Below are 23,311 nucleotides of genomic sequence, written 5' to 3'. Positions count from 1 at the left end.
TACGGCAACAATAGCTTTGTGTCTCGTCACAAATGCGCCAATCCGCGCTGAGTGACTTTCAACTATCACAAGAAGACATACGTGGGAAATCCACCGGCCTATACACCCCTACAGGTGCAACACACACATATACTGTACATTATATAAGCACGTGTTAAGATGTTCTTAGTAATCTAAATTATAAATGAAAAAAAAACAGTAAAGCTAATTGTATTCTGAGATTGTTACCATCAAAGGAACCCCCATTACAACCATCCTCCTATACAGGGAAGAACTCAGTAAATGGCTGCGTTACGCGATAAAAGGCTTTTATGAAAGACCTTCAAGTGCTGTTTAAATGTTATCTCTCTAGTAGGACTAATGTAAATGAGGCAAAAACACAAATGACAATTTAACAAGCAAAAACAGGGGGAGGGTGTTTAATACTGGTGGTTGAAGCTTGGGTGAGATAGAGCTAATTAGGGAGGTGTAGACACAAGAAAAGAAAAACAAATTGGAAGTTGAGTACATCCGCTATCTAGTTTGTCATACCACCTGTCAAGTGGGAAACTCGACTGCTGAGTGTGTGTCTGGTGGCATATATGAGGCAAAACACAGCTACAGACTTTTCCTTATTTCTCACCATCTCTTCTGTGGGTTGCACAGTAAATATGTGAAGGGTAAATAAATAAACACGCTGTACTGCATCCATAAATCTGCATGAGATCATTTAAGCCCAGAATGAGTCAAAATGATGGACTGCACTGATAATCACACACTAAGCAAGTGTTTTCTAAATGACAAACACAAAGAAACTACTGTTAGACATCACACGCCGCATGCAAGTCCACTATTTCAAGCTTGCAATTTGGGAAATGGGTCAGACGTGACTTAGATGGATTTATGCGTGTTGGTGTTTGTCTTTGTGTGTGTGTGCGTGTGTGTGTGTGTAGTGAACCAAAGAGTGTGGGGAGTGACTGATTGGGTTCTATTGTGGATGTGGCAGAATGCAGATGTTTCTCAGAGAGCTGCCTTGCTATGATTTAATGATGAAAAGCAGAAAGCAGCAGAGTTAGACTCTAGAGAGGCAGCAGGAACAGACTAAGTCAATATCCTAGTCAGAATCAAAGGCAGGAGACGTTGTGATTTATTTGTCACTTTTTATACGAGTGTTTCTTACACGATCAAGACTTGGAATCCTGTTTCTCTTCGAATTTCACATCTTTCCCTCGCTTGTTTTTGACTCCCTTCTTGCTATCTGAATAGGCTCTGGCTGAGGGAGTTCGCCATGCATTTTCTCGATGGGACCCAGAGGAAATCCTAATGTTATTTTGACAAGAGGTAGAGTCTATCATCTGCTAATGTTTCAGTGGACTTGACATTTTGTAAAATGATACAGCTTGTCATGCATTGGGAAGTACAATATGTCCCTGGAACATGCTGGAAAAAACACAATGCAGCCTAAAATATAGAGAGACAAGTGCACCTGGCGCTCCATTACATCGTTATTATGTAGAAAAAAGGTACTCGTCTTTGCCATTTCATTGTTTCAACCGTAGTGTTAAAGTGCAGCTAAAGTACTACTGAAATATTATACATATTTATCTATCAAACGTATATGTATTTTCCAAGGTGACCAGTAGATGGCAGAGCACCTTTGGTCTCCATGGGAGGGAGGTGGAGGGAGAGCAGGGCATGGAAGCAGAGAGCAGAGAGAGATCTGGTTGGGAGTTTTGTTTTCCTGGTTGACTGATCTCCCTCAGCGGTCTGATTGTGAGAACGGACTCGTGGGAAGTGTTCTCTCACCGCAGGTGTCAGACTGCTGCTAGATAAGATTATTTGTGGGGGTGAGAAGGCCGGATGATTGTGTGTGTGAGAGAGTGTGAGTGTGTGCGTGTTAGCGTGTGTGTGTGTGTGTGTGTGTGTGGGCTGTGTGCACCTCTCATTAAATGTCTGTCTGATATAAAGGCTGTTCAGTATTGTGTTCAATTGGAACACAATATAACACAGGCGTCCTTACTGACTTGTATTCTATATAAAGGAGAGAGAGAAAGAGAGAGAGGAAGAGGTGACGCTCCAATGAGCCAGTTCCCTATTTGTTTTCTGTCTCATAAAGCCATAGTTGTTAAATTGTGTGTTCAAGTATTTATTGGCCAATGATTCTGTGAATTTCCCTCTCTAATGTGACTTCTGACTGAGGCTCTGTTGTAACTCTTGTGCAGAAATGGAATACATCCGTAATAATGCTAATATTGATATTTCCCTTCCATGCAGTGTAGGTGAACTACTCCAGCCTTCTGTCTCAATTATTTACTTTGAATGTATATTTATATTAAAGGATTCTGTGGACATTTACATAGACAAATAAAAAGTCTCGGTAATAATTGGTTTCTAATACATAGATTTTGCTTTGTACCATTTTGTTGGGTGTATTCAATCCAAGTTCCAGCATTGGAATAAACTGAGTGTGTGACTGATCTCTTTGAACCCACAACTCTCCATTTTCACAAGTTGCAATCATAAAATTAGATGGATGTGATGAAGTGATGTTTCCTAGTATTTGCTCCTTTTCTAAACTTAATGCTCCAAATTTTCCAAGAAAACCCAAGGGCAAACTCTATTACCGATAAAGAGACTAGCAGGGAAATAAACATTCCAAGCGGTGAGGGGTTGCTATTTGCTTTGTATTTGTTAAAGTGAGTGTGTTTGGTCAGGCGAATTAGGAAAACAAGCGGATAATAAGGGTTAGCAGGCACGATAAGCTGTAATATCGTGTAAACTGGCAGCAGGGATATTTTAAGCCGGTCTTATGCTAATATTACTACAAGTGACTGTCAGCAACAGAGAAATAGAAATATCCTCAGACATGCTTAAACCTATAAAAGAACATCAACATACAGATAAAATACAGTCACATTAAATTAACTAGTGAAAGCTGTAAAAACATGCACCCTACATCAAAACTGAACCTTTTTATTATGAGCAATAATGGAAAATGAAGAATTATTACACATTACATTTGACGTCCAACAAGATTCTACCTGTGTTTGCTCCTACATGCATACCAGAAACACGTTATGCAAATTTCACTCAAGGTCAATTAAGCTTGCATGTTTGACTATAGGCTTCACTCTCCATTGTTATTCTCTCTATTTCCCTTAACTGTTTTTCTATTTGCATGTAAGATATATCAAATATGGTAATAAAGCATTGGGTTTACTACGTCCCATCTTGTCTTAAAGGTGAGCCGGATCATTCGTAGATTACTCCTCATTATTCAGGTATACGGATTCATTCGTCAGCTTCCATCATCTAAAATTGGAGCATATTCACCCCATTAATCATTACACTTATCCTGGTATGCAGTATGCTATTTTCAGTGACGTTCCTATGAAATATTGTCACCTTACGTCTGAAAAAGCGGTGGCAGAAAAGCTGCCACTATCAGTAGTGCTAGCTTGACACTTTCAGGGCAGCCAACAAATAGATGGCTACCTTGCCTAAGGCCAAATTCCTTGGCATCAGCAGGAAGAAAAACATATTAAGCCACTATAAATTGCGGATGTACCACATCAAAGTCTTTTGGGGTTACTTTACTCTTCTGTTACACCGTTTTGTAATTCACATAAAAGCAACATAAAGCATCACCCTATGTGAAAGTGACACTGTTGCATTGTCTGATCAATAAACCTGTCACACACAAACAAACAAACAGAAGAGCGGACTTTAAACTTCTTTTTGTCAGGGTTTATTCCCATCATATTGTCATCCACTGTGGAAATGCCACATCTGATCAGAGGCCTCTTCATAATCACTGACGATGACATTTATGCAGATCCCCACTGTTTTACGAGACCTTTTCATTTCATTGTACTTGGATGTGCACTTTTAGTTGTCATGGGAGACCGCAAGTCAGGAGCACGCTGAGCATATTCTGATTCTGATCTTTGTCAATAAACAGGATTTTCTCTCTCTCTCTCTCTCTCTCTCTCTCTCTCTGACCTAGCCTTGAGTCTCTCATAGCATTACCTGCTGTCATTTCCTTCCCTGTCTTGTCGAGGATCATCATTGTCATGCTGCTTGCTATGTACAGAGTGACATCTTCCTCCAAGGCTGTTGGAGGAAGCTGGAAAGTTGTGTAGATGAGGATAGCGTTGAATGGCAGACTAAGGACTGCAACCGGATTAAGGACACCTATCTTTCTATCTATCCATCTATCTATCCCTCCCGAAGGCCTCAATAACATTACATGATCTACTTTTTTGGCAGTTTTGTCCCTTGAGCCAATCAGTAACTACAAAATCCTTCCCTTGCATGTTAATCTGAAACTCAGATTCTTCTGCTGTCTCCAAGGCCTGCCACCCACCCCATCCCTCACCACTCTTGGCACACTTTCTTCCTCTCTCTTTCTTCCTCCCTTCCTCCTTTTTGTTTAATTGAATGTTGCATGCTTTTGGAGCTGTTCTCAAATATATAATGAGGTCATTTGCATTAGACTGCAGATTGTGTGACCTTTGCTTTTGCCAATAATTACTGTAAAACCCATCGCTGTCTGTCATCACCAAGGATGTGGCAGGGCCCTCTCTGTGCTGGGGAAAGGTTAGCTGGAGGCTCTGTGTCTGGACTAAAAAAGCCTGGGGAAAATGTCATTAGAGCGTGGAGAAAAGACACTCGGAATTAACAATTGGAAATTCAATCAGGATGGCTTTAAGGATATTTTATGTCTGCGTGTGTGTGTGTCCATGCTTGTCTGCGACAGAAGGGCCGTAAGGCTTTTCCCAGCAACAATTAAGAAATTCCTCTCGTCAGTGAGAGTGCAGAATGCGGGAAGAAGGACACCCTGGGGGCAACTTCTGTTGACTCTGTAGGCCACTTTGACTTTGCCAACACCCAAACAAACTGGCAACACAAACTAAACAATCAGGCTATAAATGCTCCTGCAGCATGCCTCACAAATGTGATAATATGCTGGCACCAGTATCAAGGAATTTCATGGCCGTTATTGAATTATGCCTGGCATTAATTGCACTGTGAATTCATGAAAGGCTCGCAAATTTTGCACTTTTCACCTCGCTGGACTTTTTGTTACGGTGGTTAATTTGCATGCTGTTAGTGGTTGTCATTGTGCAGTGAAACGTGACTGTATTTACCATGTGTTAATTCCCCCTTCCTATCAATCCCTGGGCCAACACCAAAACAGACCCAACAATTATTCTCATTTGAAACTGTGAAGTGACCCAAGTCTCCATCAATGCCCTCTCTCACTTCTTAATGTTTAGTTCAGATGAAATCCTGAGCCTTCACAGTATCATACTGATCTGAGTTTGACAAGGGCAACAGCTTAATGTGCCGATGCAGCCGGGCCCCAACTTGCTCAGCTCAGTATGAAACAATTGTGCCAAAAGGCTCAGAGATTTTGAGGGGGCAGAGCAGAGCACTAACATCAGAGGCTCTGTTTTGTGCTCTCTTGCTTCTAGTCGCAGCGGCGTGTCACGTTTCACCTGCCGGATGGCTCTCAGGAGAGCTGCAGTGACAGCGGTCTGGGGGACCACGAGCCTGTAGGCAGTGGCTCCCTCCTCACACAACCTCTCCCTCTGGTGCAGGCGCAGGATGACTTCTATGAGCAAGCCTCCCCTGATAAGCGGACCGAAGCAGATGGCAACTCTGATCCCAACTCCGGTGAGTTGTAAAGTATATCATGGTAGAATACCATTTCTTATTACACGGATGATTTACTTCTCCAGAGTTATTTTTCTGTCTCGATTCATTCTTTGGGAAACTGTCTGACTTTGAAGTCTTATTGTAGACATTTAAAAAAAGCCACAATCTCTTTGTTTATCCATTCATTTAGTCTAATTGTGTCCTATTTGTGTCCCATTCAAATATAATCATCATAATCATTTCATCTTTACCACTGATTGTGTGAGAGACAAACTATCAATATGTGAAATGGTTCAGATTTTGCTGGAGGAAAATGACTAAAACTCCATAATAACAGATCCGGTACAATAGTCATGAAACCCAACATCAGTGTTTATAAAGGACCCAAAGTACCAAATATCATTTAATTTAGAGTCATTTGATTGCTCAAGTAGGTTTCTGGTGGATACATGAGCGGGTCATTCATTTCTCAGTTAATCATCCAGACTTGTTCATTCCTCCCAGGAGCAAACCTGGGCCTCCCATAGGCTCCTCACCTATTTGTGAAACTCATTTGATTTATTTAGAGATGATTTCCCTGTTGGAAGCCTTGGTGCTCAGCTGAAGATGTTAACTTCCCACTATTTCTGTTGGGAATGTACATCGCCGACCCAGTTTTCTCATTTTATCATTAAGAGGTGAGGCGTGCTGGAAGATCAAGCGCATTGCCCCAAGGTCGATGCCAGCTTGCCTGCTGAGGGTGGAGCAGCCAGTGCCGCATAAATACAAGTGCTCTGAGTAAACTGTGTGTCGCTTTGATATCATACAGACCCCACGTTAGCAGACATACTTGCAGTTGGCAGGTGTACTCAGCAAAATGCCATGTAGAACTGTTGATTAAGAATGTGAGGCACAAAGCACAGATTATAAGGCCTGTCCTCAAATATGAATGCCTGAAAACTAGCAGAGCAGTTAGAAAACATACAGTGATGTTTACAAATCGGATCTACAACATGTGCAAAGTGTGTAGGTGTGGATGCATCGAAACTCACTGACACAGGAATATTACGTTACAATGAATCATACAATGTGACAAGCCAAAGTATTCAAAGGGAACATATTACACAGATTTCCAGATGTTTATCCATTGTTGCAGCACTGCTTTACAGACTGAGTGAAAACAGGTTGTTTTTGTTACTGCATCTTTAAGGCCCCCCACCCACAAAGCCTGCTCTCTTCTGATTGGCCAGCTTAGCTTTTGGAACACATCAGAACATGTTGGTTTGACTTACTGGAGGCATAGGTGTGAACGTCACTTTGTCAATATTAAGCACTCACCTTTGTATTGCACTTTAAAATGAGGGGAAATAACTCAAGCACACTATTCAAGTTTTACATTAATTTGTCCCCTTTAAAACAGCAACAATGGAGAGGGCAACATGACATTAACATTGTGTTTGTAATCTCAAAGCAATTTTCAAAAAGGCACTTATGAAGCCAACAACAATTAACAGTGTCACAAAGTTGTACAGAAATTGTTCGCAATTACTGTCATGTTGAATGTCCATGCTATACATAAGTAAACAATATATGCATGCATGTTTATACACCCACCGACATGACATGGGGGCGCTGCAGTCCTTGTGGAATCACAAAATATAAACTAAACTTGATACAGTTTATGCTTTAGTAAAATACATAAAAATATGTAAATTATGATTTTGCTGAAAATGAGGGTCAACCCATGGCACAGTTAAGTGTTGGCATGATTTCATCTCTCTCTAGCAAAAAAGCCAATGTCTTATGAGATGTACAGTGTTCTAAATGGTCTATTTGGCTTGGTTCTTTAACGTAATGCAAGTTAAACTGAAGTATCGCACGTATGTCCTTGTAATTGCAATCACTCCCACCCAAAGAATAATCGCACAAATAAGATTGCTTGTGAGGTTTCATAGTACCATTGGTGTGTACCAGTATGTGCTGTATAGAAATAAGTCAGTGCAACGCTGCAGGAACAGTAAGTCCTGGCTGTATTGTTACATAAAAATAACGTATTGTGTTTGCTGTTTGTGATGCCACAGCAATATACAACTGCAGCTTAGCCATGGAAACAATGAAACAATGGAATAGATGACTAAGACAGAACACAGGTATGTTTTCAATAGTGTGTGAGTGCGTCAGAGGCTAAATCCCACGACACGCTGAAGGTCTCCATTTAGCTTTAAGGAAATAACATGTTCTCAAAATCAAATATTACCCAGACCAAATGTAAAATCCAATTTAAAACAAAAACACAAAAGGTAAACGATCAAACAAACTTTATATCACATGCCTCTATCCATTTTCCAGGCCTGTGTGAATGATACAAAGTTACAGACTTGTTTTCATTACAAGTATGGTGAGTTTTCCAACATAAGGCATCATTTATTTAACGCTGTCAGTCTGTTTTTTAGGTTCCGCCTGTCAGTAAACTAATAAAATTGACTAATAGTGAACTTGATCACTGACCTGCTATTTGTCAGGATAATGATTTTATGTCTGTCTATGAAGGATATGTTCTAACTCATTGGTGCTCCCAAATATGTGTACTCAGTAAATACAGGGGAAATCATTATAAATAAGCCTCTGTGAGACTTCAAAAACTCAACACGGTTTATTGATGTGATCCATTTTGTCGACGCAAGCAAACCGCTGCTATATTAAGAATCAAATAACATCATCTAATACTAATGCTGAAATCATTACATCATTAATTTATTGTAATGCTTGATGAGGATCTTGACAGAGTCTGGTCTTATCATGGCACTTTGGTTTCAGGCTTGCATATTGTTATTTCCTGATGAATTACGCAAGTTGAGATTGAATGTGAGTGATTTATGATTTTTTTCATGAATCTCTACTTTTCAGGATATTGAAAAATGCCTGCATAATAACGGTACAGGGTAGCAATGTTCTCACACATGGCTGGAGTTGGTGCGTCGCATTTAACGCCAACTGCTGAACTAACTGGCGCTAAATGTTTACTGAAAGGTGAACATCAGCAGGACTTGGGGGCAAAGGTCAAACAGTGTCACCTCTGAGCATCATGACAGCCTTCTCCTTCAGCAAATCCCTGAGTGTGTTTTGTCACTGTTTAATTACCTCTGCCAAGGAGGTAATTATCGCAACAGGCGTAGCACCGGCATCATTGTCATTGCACATAACTCAATTATCACCTTCAAAATAATATAGAGCTTCGCTAAAACTCACTAAGCAACAGCATTTGGTGTGTACTGGCCTTTTTTGTATAATGTTGAACCTATCATTGTTCTCATAAGAAGCAATGGAGCGTGGTATATTGTTATGTGTGGGAAGTGACTTTCATCTTTGGAAAACATACCCAAAGTGTGTTTGTATCCAGTGATGCTGGATATAAATTATTTTTCAATGCAATGTAAACTGGATGTATGATATAAATATGTTTATAGATAATGGTGTTAAAGCTGAAAAGAGATGCTTTGCATTTCTTAATTCTTCAACACATTCCCAGAGGGTTCACTAAAAATGTATAATTACATAACAGAGTGAAGAAAATAAGCGAAACAGATGGCGATAATCAGGCACACAACAGGTTGAGTCACCATTATCGCAATACTTGTGTGAAAAGAAAACGTGACATCACATTGAAATATGAGCACATATGATATCTGGCAGGGGAAAATGGAACTACCAAGGGTGTTTCTCATCTTAATTCTTGATTATGGTTTCCTGTGGGAATGAGCGTCATTTGCATCATGGTTTTAAAAAGTTTTGATTTTGATTAATTTAGACTATTCCAAGTGAAATCAACTGAATGCAATGGAGGAATGTATCAGTCACCGCACGATCTTTCCCTCTGTGGTTTACAGATAGAGGTATTACAGCAGAAGGAAAAGAAAAGTAAATTAGACAAATAACTGTGTTGCATGTTCTCTGAATAAATACATATTTAGGACATAATATAATTCTGTCAATCAGCTGTATTTCTGGATTTAAGCTCCATCGGAGTGGCAGCGCATGGATGAGAGTCTCTGCAGTACACAGATATTGAAATAGTTAAAAAACCAGAGAGGGTACAGACTAAGCCGAGAGGGGGTTTGTAAAACAAACAACCATTATCAACTAAAGTGTGATATAAATGATTTATAAAACATTGCTGACAGAAAGACAGAAGATTACCTGCACAAACACACAGACAGACAAACAAGCACGCACGCACTGCAAATCAAACCTGGTCAAAGGCCAATAGAAATCGGCTGTGAGATGAAATCTGAATGAGTTGATGGAGTGTGTGGAACTGCTATAATGAGAGGGGGTTGTTCTTCAGTCTGGTTGCAGCCAGGGTGCAATCTCCCTTAAGATTCAATCTCTACTGTGCTACATCTACGAGCCTCATGTCTGATGACTTACGAGACCAGGAGTTCAAATGAGGACATAACAAACAGGACTATAAGAAATGTCAAACCTTTTTTAGTCTGAGCAACAACACATTTGCACAAAGCGACCATCTACTCTACATCACACATTTCTCACACCCCAAATATATAGAGATGTTTGCACTTGCACTTAGGACAGATTTATTGTGAATAGACAAAAGGACTTCATGTGGCTTAAGGCTCCTACAGGCGTTGTGATTAAATCTTTAGTCAATCACAAACGGTGGTCCTTGATTGCAGTACAACACACCTGTGCAACACATCTGCTTGCTTTTTTTTCTTGCTTGCTATAGCACGATTTACTAGGGATTCATCGCTGCACCATCCGACTTCCTGTAATCACTCCTTTTGAAAGGTAACATGACTGATGATATAACACAGGTGATGTAATTGATCAGGAATTGTTCTTTCATTTGAACATTTTGTGGAATCTAAGAGCAGAATATAGCGACTCGATTGTTGTGACAGTGGAGTAGCACAGGAATTACGGTTTCAATTTGTTTAACCCTTATGAGTCTTGATCAAATTACTGTTTTATACCTGAGCAGTCATCTGACAACATAAATGGAAACGTATTTCAGCGGGGACACTTGTTGGGGACACAATTGTGTTCAGCTATGTTGAAATACAATAAAAGTGAGTTTGCAAGGTGACAAAATAGCGTGTTAATCTCAGAAAACAAAGCAGAGCTACCAGATTGCAGCCATTGCTCATCATAGTATTACTGTTAGTGACAAAAAGAAGCAAGGTTAGATTTGTGCACAGGTCTTCCAAATAGCAACATCAACAAATCATGATAGCCTGAAACTTTCTACCTGTGGATGGAAATCAAATTGTCAGATGTCTCAGCTCTGTAAATGTCAATGACTGCATCTTCTTCTGTGTATAAACCTTCACAGCAGGTTTCTTATCATTTTCACATGATTGCGTAGGACTGATGCCTCTGGATCACGGAGGAGATGAGAATGAATATTATCCGATTGTGTTTTAGTGTCAAGTGACAACAGAAATGAAATCCTTGAAGCAGGGTCAACTTTATACCACATATACAGGATTTGAATTATATAACATTATTAATTGTGCATTTTCATAGTTTTATAAGGAAAGTAGTGGGCAGTTTTATGGCTCTTTATCATACTTAACTTTATGTGATTGGGATTTGTAGGTTATGTATGGTATTTTGATGATCGCGGGTCTGTATTAGCGGTCAGGTCTTCAAACTATATTTATTTTAGACGTTTGACAAATGACATTTATGGGCAATATTTAGGCCCGATTTTCCACTTACTAATTACATATTTTTCTTTGGAAATTATGTTTGAAATGTTGATTTATCGTGGATTTTTTAAGCTTTATTGTGCTTTTGTACAGATATATTACCATTTACATTTTCCCCCTCTCATAAACAAATGCTAATCAAATGCCACTTACCGTTAATGACATCAATGAATGGATGGATAACTTGTGGTTAAATGGATTTAAAAATATTAATGTTATTGGTTGTTGCCACGATCCCAAAAGTTATTCACAGAGTTTTTTTTAATCTAACTCAGTCCTGTATCCATACAAAACAAGCCTGGATTCAACTTAATGTAGTTCTTGGAATTGGAGCAAGCAGCTGAATATCCAATACCGTGGAGATTTGTTTCTACATTGCACTTATCTCCTGGCCTAAGCATGAGATAGTTGAGGGAGGAAAATGTACCTTGAATGGAACTTTAATGGTCCCCACAAGAAAGACACAACAGGAAGAGTATCACTGCGGCAAATCATGTCAGGGAGGTGTCACAAACATTAACACCAAGCTTGAAACTGGCAATGAGACTGCTCCATCCATCATTTTAGATGTTCTAAATGATGTTTGGAGGGGAACGGGATAGCAAAGTCTCTGGAAGAAAGAGCAGTCACAGAGCGATGAAGACATTACAGAGGGAGCAAAGGAGGGCAACAGCGTGTGAGGAGGCTTGCCAGAGGTAGAAAGGTTAAAGAATAAATGCATTCATGTGGCGTTTAAGAGGCATATTCAAGCAGTTTGGACCACGTTAGACGTGCACGGTCATAACTTTAGGAGTACAATGCTTTTTCCAAATATAGTCCATGCAGATGTTAATACTTTTTATGTGGAGTCTAGTAATTAAATGTTGTGAACTTTATAAATCCTATTAATTTGAGGAAACAGCCCGTATCACACGCATGCTGTATACAATGTGCAGGTTATTATTTTATCAAAAATACACTTTAACATCATGACCCAACCAATTGCATCCTTCTTCACACAGCCATCTGTGTGTGTGCATGTGTGTGAGTGAGGGAATTCTATAGCTGTATAGAGCTGATAACAAAACTGTCAATGTCAACCAATAAGCTCTTATTTGTTTCCTATTTATATTTGCAAAAATATGTCCTACGTTTAATATTGAACATATAAAATGAGGCGGAAATAGAATCTGATAGTGTAAATTTATTGTACTATAAGTGCTACTCATTAAAAATACACGACTCAACATTAAATCTCAGACGTTATAAAGCAGAAAATGTAGGAGGTATAGAAAGAAATGTCAGCACTTATTGTTACTGTGGTGAGTTGGAGATTAAAACAAGGAAATTATAAAAGGTGTTTTTTTTTCTTCTGGGGCAAATAATCCACCCACTCATTCATTATTAAATGAGATTTAACATGAAATGGTGCCGAGTCAGCACGCCCTTTGTTTATACATACAATAGGGAAATATGTCGTCTTTGAGTTGATATTTTGTTAAAGACGCTCATAATGTCTGTTTCCACCGTCAACTTTTTCAGTGCGGATAGAATATTCCCAGAAGTGACCAAAACAATTTCCGAATGTACTTTTCAAATCTGCAGGGTCTCGTGATAGAGAAGAGTGGTTGATGTAACAGCTGAATCCGTTTTTTTTTCTTTTTACAATGTTAATAATAGAGCAAGCAGAAAACCTGTGGACTTCAGTTACTGTACGGCCTCACAGAACCTCCTCACACTGTCTAGTAAGGCAAAAGCCTGGGTTTGAATTTGCCTCCTTCGTGTCCTCTGGGGACCTTGCCTTTGCCCTTTAACAAGGCACTACTAGACCATAGATCTGGAGTTGCTCCCACTTCTGCTAATAGTTAGATGGGTCGAATGCAGAGGACAAATTTTACAATGAGGAGAAATGAAGCGTCAACCTAACATTATTCTAGTCTAACCGAGTACAGATATTCATTTAGAATTAAAATATACATCATATACACCATAATCCTTCAAATACATTTATTGAATTGATTGAATCCTGTGCGTCCTTGGCAGTGGTATGGGTGCCTTTGTAGTTGTTGCCTGTTTTCAGTCCTGCCAGTCACATCAAGTAATGATTAAGCCATCAAACAAACTAACTGAGATGAATCAGTGTAGCATTATCTCCAAAACACCACTTTAAACCTCTGTGAATGAAACCATCGGATTCCTTCATTTTCTAAGCACAGTATTTGAGCTAATCGTAACATCATAACAGTGAAATACTTGGGCAATTAGCCTTGGCATGTTTCTGTCAATCATTAATTCCTTTCAACTGCAGGCTCTTGTGGAGGATCTAAACTCATGTATCTCTCTTTTGAGTGAGTCTGAGGTACTCACTGAAACCTCTCTATAGCGATGCCAATAAAAACAAGGTTGCACCATTGATACAAAGATATACAGCCAACTGATGATAGGATGACGGTTAGCGTAGGGAGATGCTTGATGAAATAGTACAATGTGACTAAGAGTAGTAGTTTAGTTATTACTCTGCCTGGGGAAGAGGGACAGCATTCACTAACGCAAGACTGTTATGTTCTCTACTATGAAAATGGAACCACTTAAGCTTTTAATCATTCATGGTGTTGAGATGATGGATAAATGCCTTATTCCTATTCACTGTTCCATTCTAATATGTCCTACCAAATCCCAAGTCTGTTGTTATAAAAGTACTGCATGCTAAATGTGAAACATCACACTTGTACTGATATAAAAACACCCGCACTTATGTTAGGAAATGCAATTTATTCATGATGTCGTCCGCATACTTGATCAGGATGCTGACTGTTTACCAAATCATTATATTGTGGAAAATACAGTTTACCCCTGTGAAGAGAAGATTGGCACCTTCTTCCCTGTGTTTTAGCTCTGGTGTCGGGCTTGTTACCATGGGGAAATTCTGGATCACAGCCCTGCACAAACAGGAACTGATCATGACATTATTGAATAACACATTTGTACCTTGACAACATGTTTGCAACAGGTTTCTCTCTTTCAAATAGTTTCAAATAATTGCATATCCATGTCAACTTGTTCCAATTATAGGCTCTTCCTGTTTCTATTATTTTCAAAACGCAAGCATAGCAACGGCATTGGCAGGGAGCAGACTGAGGTTTGCAACAGCAGTAATGACCTTCGTGTGAAGTGTTATCTTGAAATTACAAACAAGAAGTGAATTTAAACTTATATTTAAAAGCAATTACACACAAACTCTCTTACCAGACGTTCATACAGCTTTATTGTAGTACAGCCTGTTTGGAAATTGACATAGAAGTTAATTGAGTAGAACTGGTGAATGAAAGGTTTAACATATTGTTGGTGCTTTTTACATTTGTAGCGGTAAAAATTGGAGTTTCGTGTGCATGAAAATTTACTGACTAAATCTTTCTTTTTTGTTAAATTGAACTTATTGCTTTTCAATTTAGTTCCCGGTTCAAATGGTATTGGATTGTTTGGATCTGGACCAGGGGCCACGCACTGAGTTTACAGGCTGTAGGTTCATCTGCTGGCTCATGCTGCATGTTTTGTTTTGCACAGATGGAATTCTATCTGTAAGAGTGCAAAGCGTCTTGAGACTTAACTGCGGAAATGTACACAACACAGTCATCTGTCATGCTGCCAAAAAAAAGTACTATTATATCATAAGTTTCTGAATAACATAATTTGGACCAATTTGCATAATATAATAAACAGGTAACGAAATTAAATGAAAAGCACACCACAGGCTGCACCATTTGTTAGTGTTGTGCTACACACTAGGCTGCTGAATGAGGCTTCCTGAAACACACACTGTTCATTTCCTAAAGATAACGTTCAGGTGTATTCAGTGCAAAATACAAGCACCCTTCCAGCTTTCTAACAGTCTGATCTTATTATGTATTTACCCCTTCAAATAAAAGGACAATGATGTTTGTAATGTATAGTTGATCTTGAACAAAGCCTTATCTCACCTGACTAAGAGCAGCAGATACCATGCCAGGAGCGTTGCTGTTCTACTACATAAGATCCCAGAAATCTACAAATCAGGATAAACAAACACCAGGTTGTCACTCTTTCTGGCAGTCGTCCGATCACCACAGACAAGCATTGATGCCGGCGAAATGGTGAGATGCCAAAGAAACAGATACATGTCAGAGCTCCTTTGACTGTAGCGTCATGCTGCAGAGACAGAGTACCTGCTTGCATATCCTTTAAGGCTTACGCTGTATATCAAAGTTTAAAATCTGTTGAATCTCGACTTTCACAAAACATGAAGTGTAAAGAAGGAGAACATATCCAGAATAGCTCTCCAGACAGGTAGTTTTACTTTGGCAATTCTTTACTCTTGAGGGAATTTCGGAGGGATCTGTGCATATTCACAGTTTATACTCCTGCTAAACCCAGCTCCTGCGTCTGGTGTGGGTGTGGGCGTTTGTGCGCTCTGATACCTAAATCCCATTGTGTGAGGAGGAACTAGCAGGCTAGACTACCTAGGTCCCCTGACCAAGCCTGTGGGTGGGTGGCATGGATTCATAAATCAGGGAGCAGTGTTAATCTCTCTCAGGTATTGGAAAGCCAGCCCTCAGTAAATATGTTGCCCCAGGATACAATGGGGTTTAAAGGATTTCTGTCTCCAAAGAGAAATTAGGCAGGGGCTTCAGAAGTGAGCTAAATGGAAATGCTTGCTGGAGCATACAGAGGGAGCAGAGAGCTGCTGTCAGCTAGTAAACATCGTCGCACAGTAGCCTCAGTCATTACCGTCGGAGTTGGTGCCAACAGCTATGATGGGCTGACGGGTGAGCAGACGGCTGGGCTGATGAAGAACATCCCCTATGCTGATCATTAGTCACAATAGGAGGAGAAGAAATTTGGACTATGTGAATGAAGATTATTTGAGCTGTAAGGACAGCTCGATTGATTGTTGTACTGAGAATTTTAGGTACCACTCAGTAAATAACACATGCAAACACATACAGGAAATTGAACTCTGACTTCAAAAGCCTGAGACTTCTCATGCTGCAGGAGAGTTAGCATGGGATGAATCCATCCTGTTGGCCGATCAATCAATTCTAGATACTTTGAGCAATTAATTGTGATAAGTGGCCAAAACTGTGCAACAAATGACGGCTGATACGAATGACATTCACTTCCGACTGACTGCTTGATCTAAAGCGGATACACAAATACTAACAAATACAGTGGAGTTCTCGTAAAATTTGGACACTGATTATTGAGCAATTATACAAATTCTGTTACACAAAAATAGGAAAATACAAATGAAACTGGTGGGGCATTAAGTGTATATAACTCCACCAACAGACCTCCAATTAAGTCTCTGTCTCTCACTGATAAAGCTTAACAGGTTATTGAAAAGACTGGGATTGTGTCCAACCTGCCCACCAAGTTTCATGAAAACTGTTCAAGCATAAACAAAGTATAAACCCTCCTTGGCAGAAGTAATAGGGCCTTTAAGCAGCAACGGTTGTAAGAACACTAGGGTAGCCAGGAAACACGGCTGTATTCTGTATCTTTAACTCCAATGTATGGCAGTTATAGCACGCTTACATATTCTCTGTTCTTTATTTCTACGTATTTCCTGTTCCCCTCCACCGTTCTGGCAGATAACAAATACTGTCTTTCTCAATGTCAGCCACATAAAATCTGCAGGTCGAGACATGCAAAGAAACCCAACGAGAGAGAGAGAAAGAGAGAGAGAGAAAGACAAAGAGTGTGCAAAATAGAGAGTATTTGCACATAGACTGCAACTTAAATGGGTTATCATAGCATTAAAGTTCCACTGCGACAGGGCTCCTTGAACGTGTCACTGTGAGAGTTCTGACAACGTTAACGGTATCTTCAGAGAAAGCTGCTCCTTAACCCTGCTGAACTGATCTGGGGGTAGTGAGCGCTGTGATAGGGACTAATCCCCTGCTGTGTACTTTGAGTAGGACTCAGAGCAATACACCAGAGTAAAGCAAGGAGAAGTGAGGAACAAGCGCCAAGAAAGAGACCTCTGACGAACTGAAAAAAACATGTGGAAGTGCTGCCGACACCGTGATGAATCCTTTCAGACGAAATTTCAAATGGGATGGAATCTCAATGCTCATGTGTGGATACGGCGTGTAAAGGGAGCTTATAAGAGAGTGTGTGAACAGTGTGCGAAGCATATGGCGTTTAGCTGGTGCAAAGATCCTCCAGGAATCACACGGTTGCCTCGTGGTTAATTGCAGAAATTTACCAATTTAGAACTCTGGAGTGTGACACTGAGATATCCAACAGATGTTGAGAACGTTTCACTTAAATAAGAAATTAGTTCCGATTGGTTGCACATGAGACTACATGAGTGTTAACGTGTAAATCAAATAGAGGCTTGACTTCAACCTTATATACTTAAAATTATGTGTTTGTCTTTTTGGATTATCTTGGTTGTGTCATATACAGTGTGACATAACATCGTCAGCAGTTGTTGATATCACATTTAGGGTTCATTTAGATTTGTGATTGTTTGATATATGGTGCATAATAAAGACTTGTGTAGATAATGGTTAGTGCCATAGTGATTTATTCAGTTTTGAGAAATGTATTCAGCTTTGAATGCTGTGAAAACCCCAAAAAGTACAAGTACGAAAATGACATCACCATAAAACGGACATATGTAATTATTAAAGCTGTGTTATCTGATATGATGTTTGGCTACTTAATGGCAAGCAAACTCAACCAAAGCAAACCAGTGAGTTGCCAACCTGACTGTTGGCAGGTGTTTTATGGATTACAAACAGTTGCTTACATCCAGCAGAGTAAACAGCCACATTATCAACCAACTGGAGTCATGTTTCTATATCGCCTATTCCAATATTTAGCTCCTTTTGTTCAACTTTCGTCACCAGCATCTACTTTTCCTCACACCTCCGGCATGAAAATATCAAGTGTCAAATATACAGATACTAAAAATACCACCAGATGAAAATACAAAGAACTAAGGTGATAAACTATCACTTGTAATGAGTATACTGCACACTGTGTCTAGTAGCTGTGACTTTGCGTGACAATTTTCTGTGAGTTTTGCCGTTTTGTTCCATTCAGCATCACTGCATATGTTTATGCACACACCGTGGTCCCACAGAAAGCAGCACACACAGCAGTAAGTCATGTGTCAGTGACTACGTTGGATCCCTGCAGCCACAATACAGCTTCACCCAACCATTTTGCAGAGTTCTCGTGTATTTACACACACACACACACACACATATACACAGGTTGAAAAAATAGACTTGAAGTGTAAAAAGATGCTTCGGGTCACAGTTACGGAAGGTAAGCACGAGGGAAACGTGAGATTGTTCACTGCCAGTGTAGACAGCTGCATTGGTTTAAGTGGAAGTGTTGCATCAGACGGATGACAAAAAAACATGGCTGAAAGTTTAGCGCAGACACACAGTGAGACTGAACAACAGCAGGAAGAATTCACTGAGACGCAAACTGTAGCATGTATGTCAAGGTTTATTGTTCTGAAGTCTTTGATCCAGTCTCTTTGATTTGATAGATTTGGCTGATAATGGAATCAAGAACTAAATCAATTGTGTTTACCACCTCAATCCATTTCAAACATAGCTGATCTGATTTTGACACAACTCCCATGATGTATCTGCACTCATTATCACATGGGGTGGCAGAGGAGGCAATTAAAGGTCAACAAATGTGACACCCAGTCATTCACAAGGGAGGTTTTAGTTTAGCCTTCTTCTGTGGAAATTGCTGATTTGCAGACGTCAACAGCTTTATTGCCAAATCCTAAAATTCATGATTGTATATGATATTGTAGATAGATTTCCATATGCATTTTATGAAAGTAATGAGAATATGTGATGTCTGTGTGTGTGTGTGTGTGTGTGTGTGTGTGTTTGTGTGTGTGTGTGTGTGTGTGTGCGTGCGTGTGCATGGTGTGAGACAGTGAGAGACAGAAAGACTGTTACTCAGCAGAGACTGCAGATGGGCACAACTAATAAGAGGTGAGAAGGAATCACACTGGAAGTAGATGGAGGGATGACAGGTAAAGTCAAGGTGCGCTGACAGGGTGAGAAGTAATCACTCCAACAGAAGAATGCATAGCGATGCTGTGAAAGGAGGAAAAAGGCCAAGGAATAATAAAAAGAACTTTGGGAACTGAGGAAATGCTAGAAGTAGAGAAGTAAAAGGGGCTGATTTCTTTGGGGTGGTGTGATTTGTGTGTTTGACGATTGCAGTTTATCATGGAGTATTATACAGCTCTCTGTAATGTGCAACCCTGATTGGTCAATTGTAGGATTTTATGGTCAATTATTTTGTGAATAATGAGGGCTGAACTTCCTAATGGACTGGTCATTAGAGTGTTTGCCATGGCGGAGCTACTTTTGGATCACTAAACCAAGAGTTGAAACTTACGCTTACAAGAGACATCAACATCAAAGTTGTCCCATTCACTATGTCGCATGCACTTTCAAAGACGTTACTGAGTTCAAAGGTTATCAGTAAATCGTAAATCAGTCAACTGGAATAGATTCTTGAAGCAGTTGGTGTATCTATTGATTTTATGTGATTGGGGAGGCAGATATGTATTTGATTAATCAAAGGTTTGTCAAAAAAAGAAGATAAGATGAAACACGTCTCCTTCACATTGAATTGATGAACATATTAATTAGCAATACACTCTTTTAAGCTTATGATCATGATACACAACTCCTAAACTGGGCTTCAATGTCTTGATCATGACATTCTTTGAACAAACAACTCTTTTCATTTTTTTTTAAGGTTGACTAAATATGCATACACTGGATTTGGTGACAAGTAAAACAAAATCAAACAATAAATAAAAACAACAAATGCGTTTTCATGTTGAGGCTTTAAGATTGTGGTTTCCCTGAGTGTGTGAATTTGTTCCTACGTGCAACATAATATCAATGTATGTTGATATCAATGTATTAAAGACATAAAAGTTGCCAAGGCGATGACTGCAAATTGAAATTCAGAAATATCAAACAGAAAACAGATGAGTAACTGGATTGAAAACAATCACTTTGGAAAATGAAAAGGACACATTTACAAAGTGACACCCAGCTCAGACATATATTTCTGTGTCCGTGTCTTCTCAGGCTGAAGGTGATCTGCTGGTTTTATATGATGGGGGGTGTGTGTGTGTGTGTGTGTGTGTGTGTGTGTGTGTGTGTGTGTGTGGGGGGGGGGGGGGGGGGGGGGGTTCAGTTGCCCCCAAAATGTGATCACATTTTATTAGATGGGGTTTTTATATTTGCCCTTGTTTGCAAGGGCATACAAGGTAATATGGGTAAGGTTTTTTTTTCTTCCTGTTATGCTAGCAACAGACTGATTCTGAGACAGTTTTGTGTCCTTTGGTAGGGACCAGAGGTATCGCAAAAGTCTTCAGTCAGTCTCTTACATATTACATGGGGCATCTATTGTTTGAGATTCTAATGTCTTACACTCAAACCCAGTGACGTAAGAGTTTATTGGAATTTTGTTTTAATCAGTGGATGTCTTGCTTAAGTTTGGAGTGTAATTATAAGCATTCCAGCCTTCACATTCTGCCCACACCTTCATGGCTCAGATTCATCCATGCCTCTTTTCATTTGTTCTTGTCAACTCGTTCCACACATTCTCACGAATCTTCACCTCCTCCACTTCATTAAACCCCTCAGCACTCACCATGCATCACCCCTCAGACCACATCTCCATCAGTAACTGCTACTTTTTTCCACTTATTTCTACATCTATGCTCTCGTGCTCGCTCTCTGCCTGTGTCATTTTTCTCTTTCTCTCTCGTTTTCCTCAGCTGAACCTAGGAAGCAACATCAAAAGCTGAAAGGAAAGCAGATTAGATTCTGATCGAGCAAAAGAAAGGTCTTGAGTGACGAAGGAGGAAATGAGAATATAAAGACAAAATTCAAAAGTCATATCAGCATTTAATGCGTTTGCAAAGAAAAGGGTAGTGTTATCTTGTACGCACGTCGTCTCTAAGACAGCCGAGGTACAGGCACACAAGCACACACACGTACTAAATAATTGCTTACGGACTCATAAGTGGGGTTCTTCCCCCCACACATCCACACATACGCACAAACATTATCCTCTCTGGGTGATTTTAGGTTGCATGCTCATCTGAATAAGCAAGAGTTTCACATCCACATCTGTTCATTTGGCATCTGGCAAGAGCTTTACAGTCAAGACACTGCACAGACAGTTCTGCTTACTGTCTAGTAAATTGTGTGTACACTTGCGTGTGTGTTTCCGGCTCACTAACTGCTTTATAGAAAATTTTGTAGAATTCATTTCAAGAAGCCATTTTAATTATTTGTATTTCAATATTTGTTGTTGGATTTGTATTATAAGTGCAGTTTTTTTCCTTTGCATATTAAACATAGAGATGAGGGTTATTACATGTGTGAAAGCTGGATGTGCAGTCATGAGAGTCAGATACTCTCCCTCCTGCTGTGTCCTGCCTCAACCTCAGGAGCTAATCCCTGGAAATGTCATCCAGAGCTTGGCATGCCATTTGTTGCTTACTGGTGTAGAATTTACCACTAGGTGAGAGTGATTCCATTTAATCTAGCCCACATTACAAGCTGCAATTTTGCATGGTAGACAGTGTAACCCGGATAAAGTGTTTAACAAAGCAACACTACGATTTATGGCGTGCAATCCTTAAGGGGCTAAACACACACTTTAGAGTCAGCAGTTCACTAAATGGAAATGCTGGAAAAGTGATATAACAACTTAAGATTCAGTTTAAATATAGAAAGTGATCGAATAGCATATTTTTCTCAATTTTAAGCACAGTCTGCATTTCATGGTGTATTAGGTTAAGTAAGCAATTAATACTTTTAATTGTTTTTTATACCACATTTGCATATATCTCATTACAGTTTTTCTCAAATGCCTTGGCTCATATCCTGACACATTCTTGAAGTTCTCAAAAACAGTGTGCATTTCCCCAAACATATATGCAGCACAGTACAATACTCAATCTCTCCTGCAAAACACAATAATTCCCCCATTACAGGTCACTCATCTTTACAAAACAAAACCAGAAGGCACTCAAAGTCTCAAAATATGTCTCACAATGTCAAAATACATCAGGTTATTGAACAGACCTTTATCACCCCCCTCCCCTAAAGGACAAACCAACAAACATTTGATTCTGCCATGTCGTTTGCCATTTCAATTGTTCTGCTCCTTTTGAATGCGTTGTTTCCCTGTGAGAGTGGGTCACTTGATCCGACTGGTTTGAGACAGCACTGTCCCACTAGCAGCTCTGCTTTAAACAAGGGCAATCTCTCACTTTTAAAATCATCTTGCATCTTTTCCAATCAGAGGGAGCAGCATACTTAGAAGATCTTCTTCCTGCTGTGTGCTTGCAGATTCAGCCATGATCAGAAATTGTAGAAGCCCTAAATTCTGCCCTCGCTGTTTTTCCAACATATTCTTTCACAATTGTTGAAAAAGAATGAGAAACACTTCTCTGTTGTAAAAAGTAAAAGAGGAATATTCTCTCGTACGGCCACATTTTTGTTAAAGAGTACAAGAACAGGTAAAGAGCAGTTATAGTTACTAGTTTTAAACATTTTAAGGTACAGCTATGTCATGCTTAAATTGGAATCAAAATACAAACTTGTTTGTGTGTACTGGATGTTACTGTATTATAATATTCTCTCCCTTGTGTTTCTCATTTATAGCCTTTAATTTCAGTGTCGTCTTGGTTGTACCTAACTTGGTTGTAAAATTGTGGCCCTCTCTAACCTTAAATTCACCTCCATCCATAAAACTTTGGCCGTGGTGAAAACAAACTGTAATCATAGAGCCATCATTCAGTCACTGTTACAAAGTGGATTTTGCCAGAGTCGAGGTGCTGATCGGACAAATTATATAATGAGTGTGCTGTGCCAGCCTTTAACATTCATTATATGAGACATTCCTAAAAACATGAACCT

At 39.6% G+C, this 23,311-nt stretch overlaps 1 protein-coding gene across 1 annotated transcript in view; it reads left to right on the top strand.

The window, feature by feature from the left end:
• The window catches only part of pcdh9 (protocadherin 9), a 177,635-nt gene that overhangs the window by 121,181 nt on the left and 33,143 nt on the right, over positions 1 to 23,311 (top strand). The window contains exon 2 of the mRNA XM_076155917.1: positions 5,457 to 5,658. Within this exon, the coding sequence (XP_076012032.1) occupies positions 5,457 to 5,658 (202 nt within the window). The remainder of the gene's footprint in view (positions 1 to 5,456; positions 5,659 to 23,311) is intronic.

The sequence above is a fragment of the Genypterus blacodes genome, unplaced genomic scaffold, assembly GCF_046128005.1.
Source record: "Genypterus blacodes isolate CSIRO-AG114 ecotype Tasmania unplaced genomic scaffold, CSIRO-AGI_Gbla_v1 ptg000067l_1, whole genome shotgun sequence".
NCBI lineage: Eukaryota > Metazoa > Chordata > Actinopteri > Ophidiiformes > Ophidiidae > Genypterus > Genypterus blacodes.
Note: the sequence above shows the minus strand (reverse complement) of the source record. Positions and strands in the feature narration are given on the sequence as shown.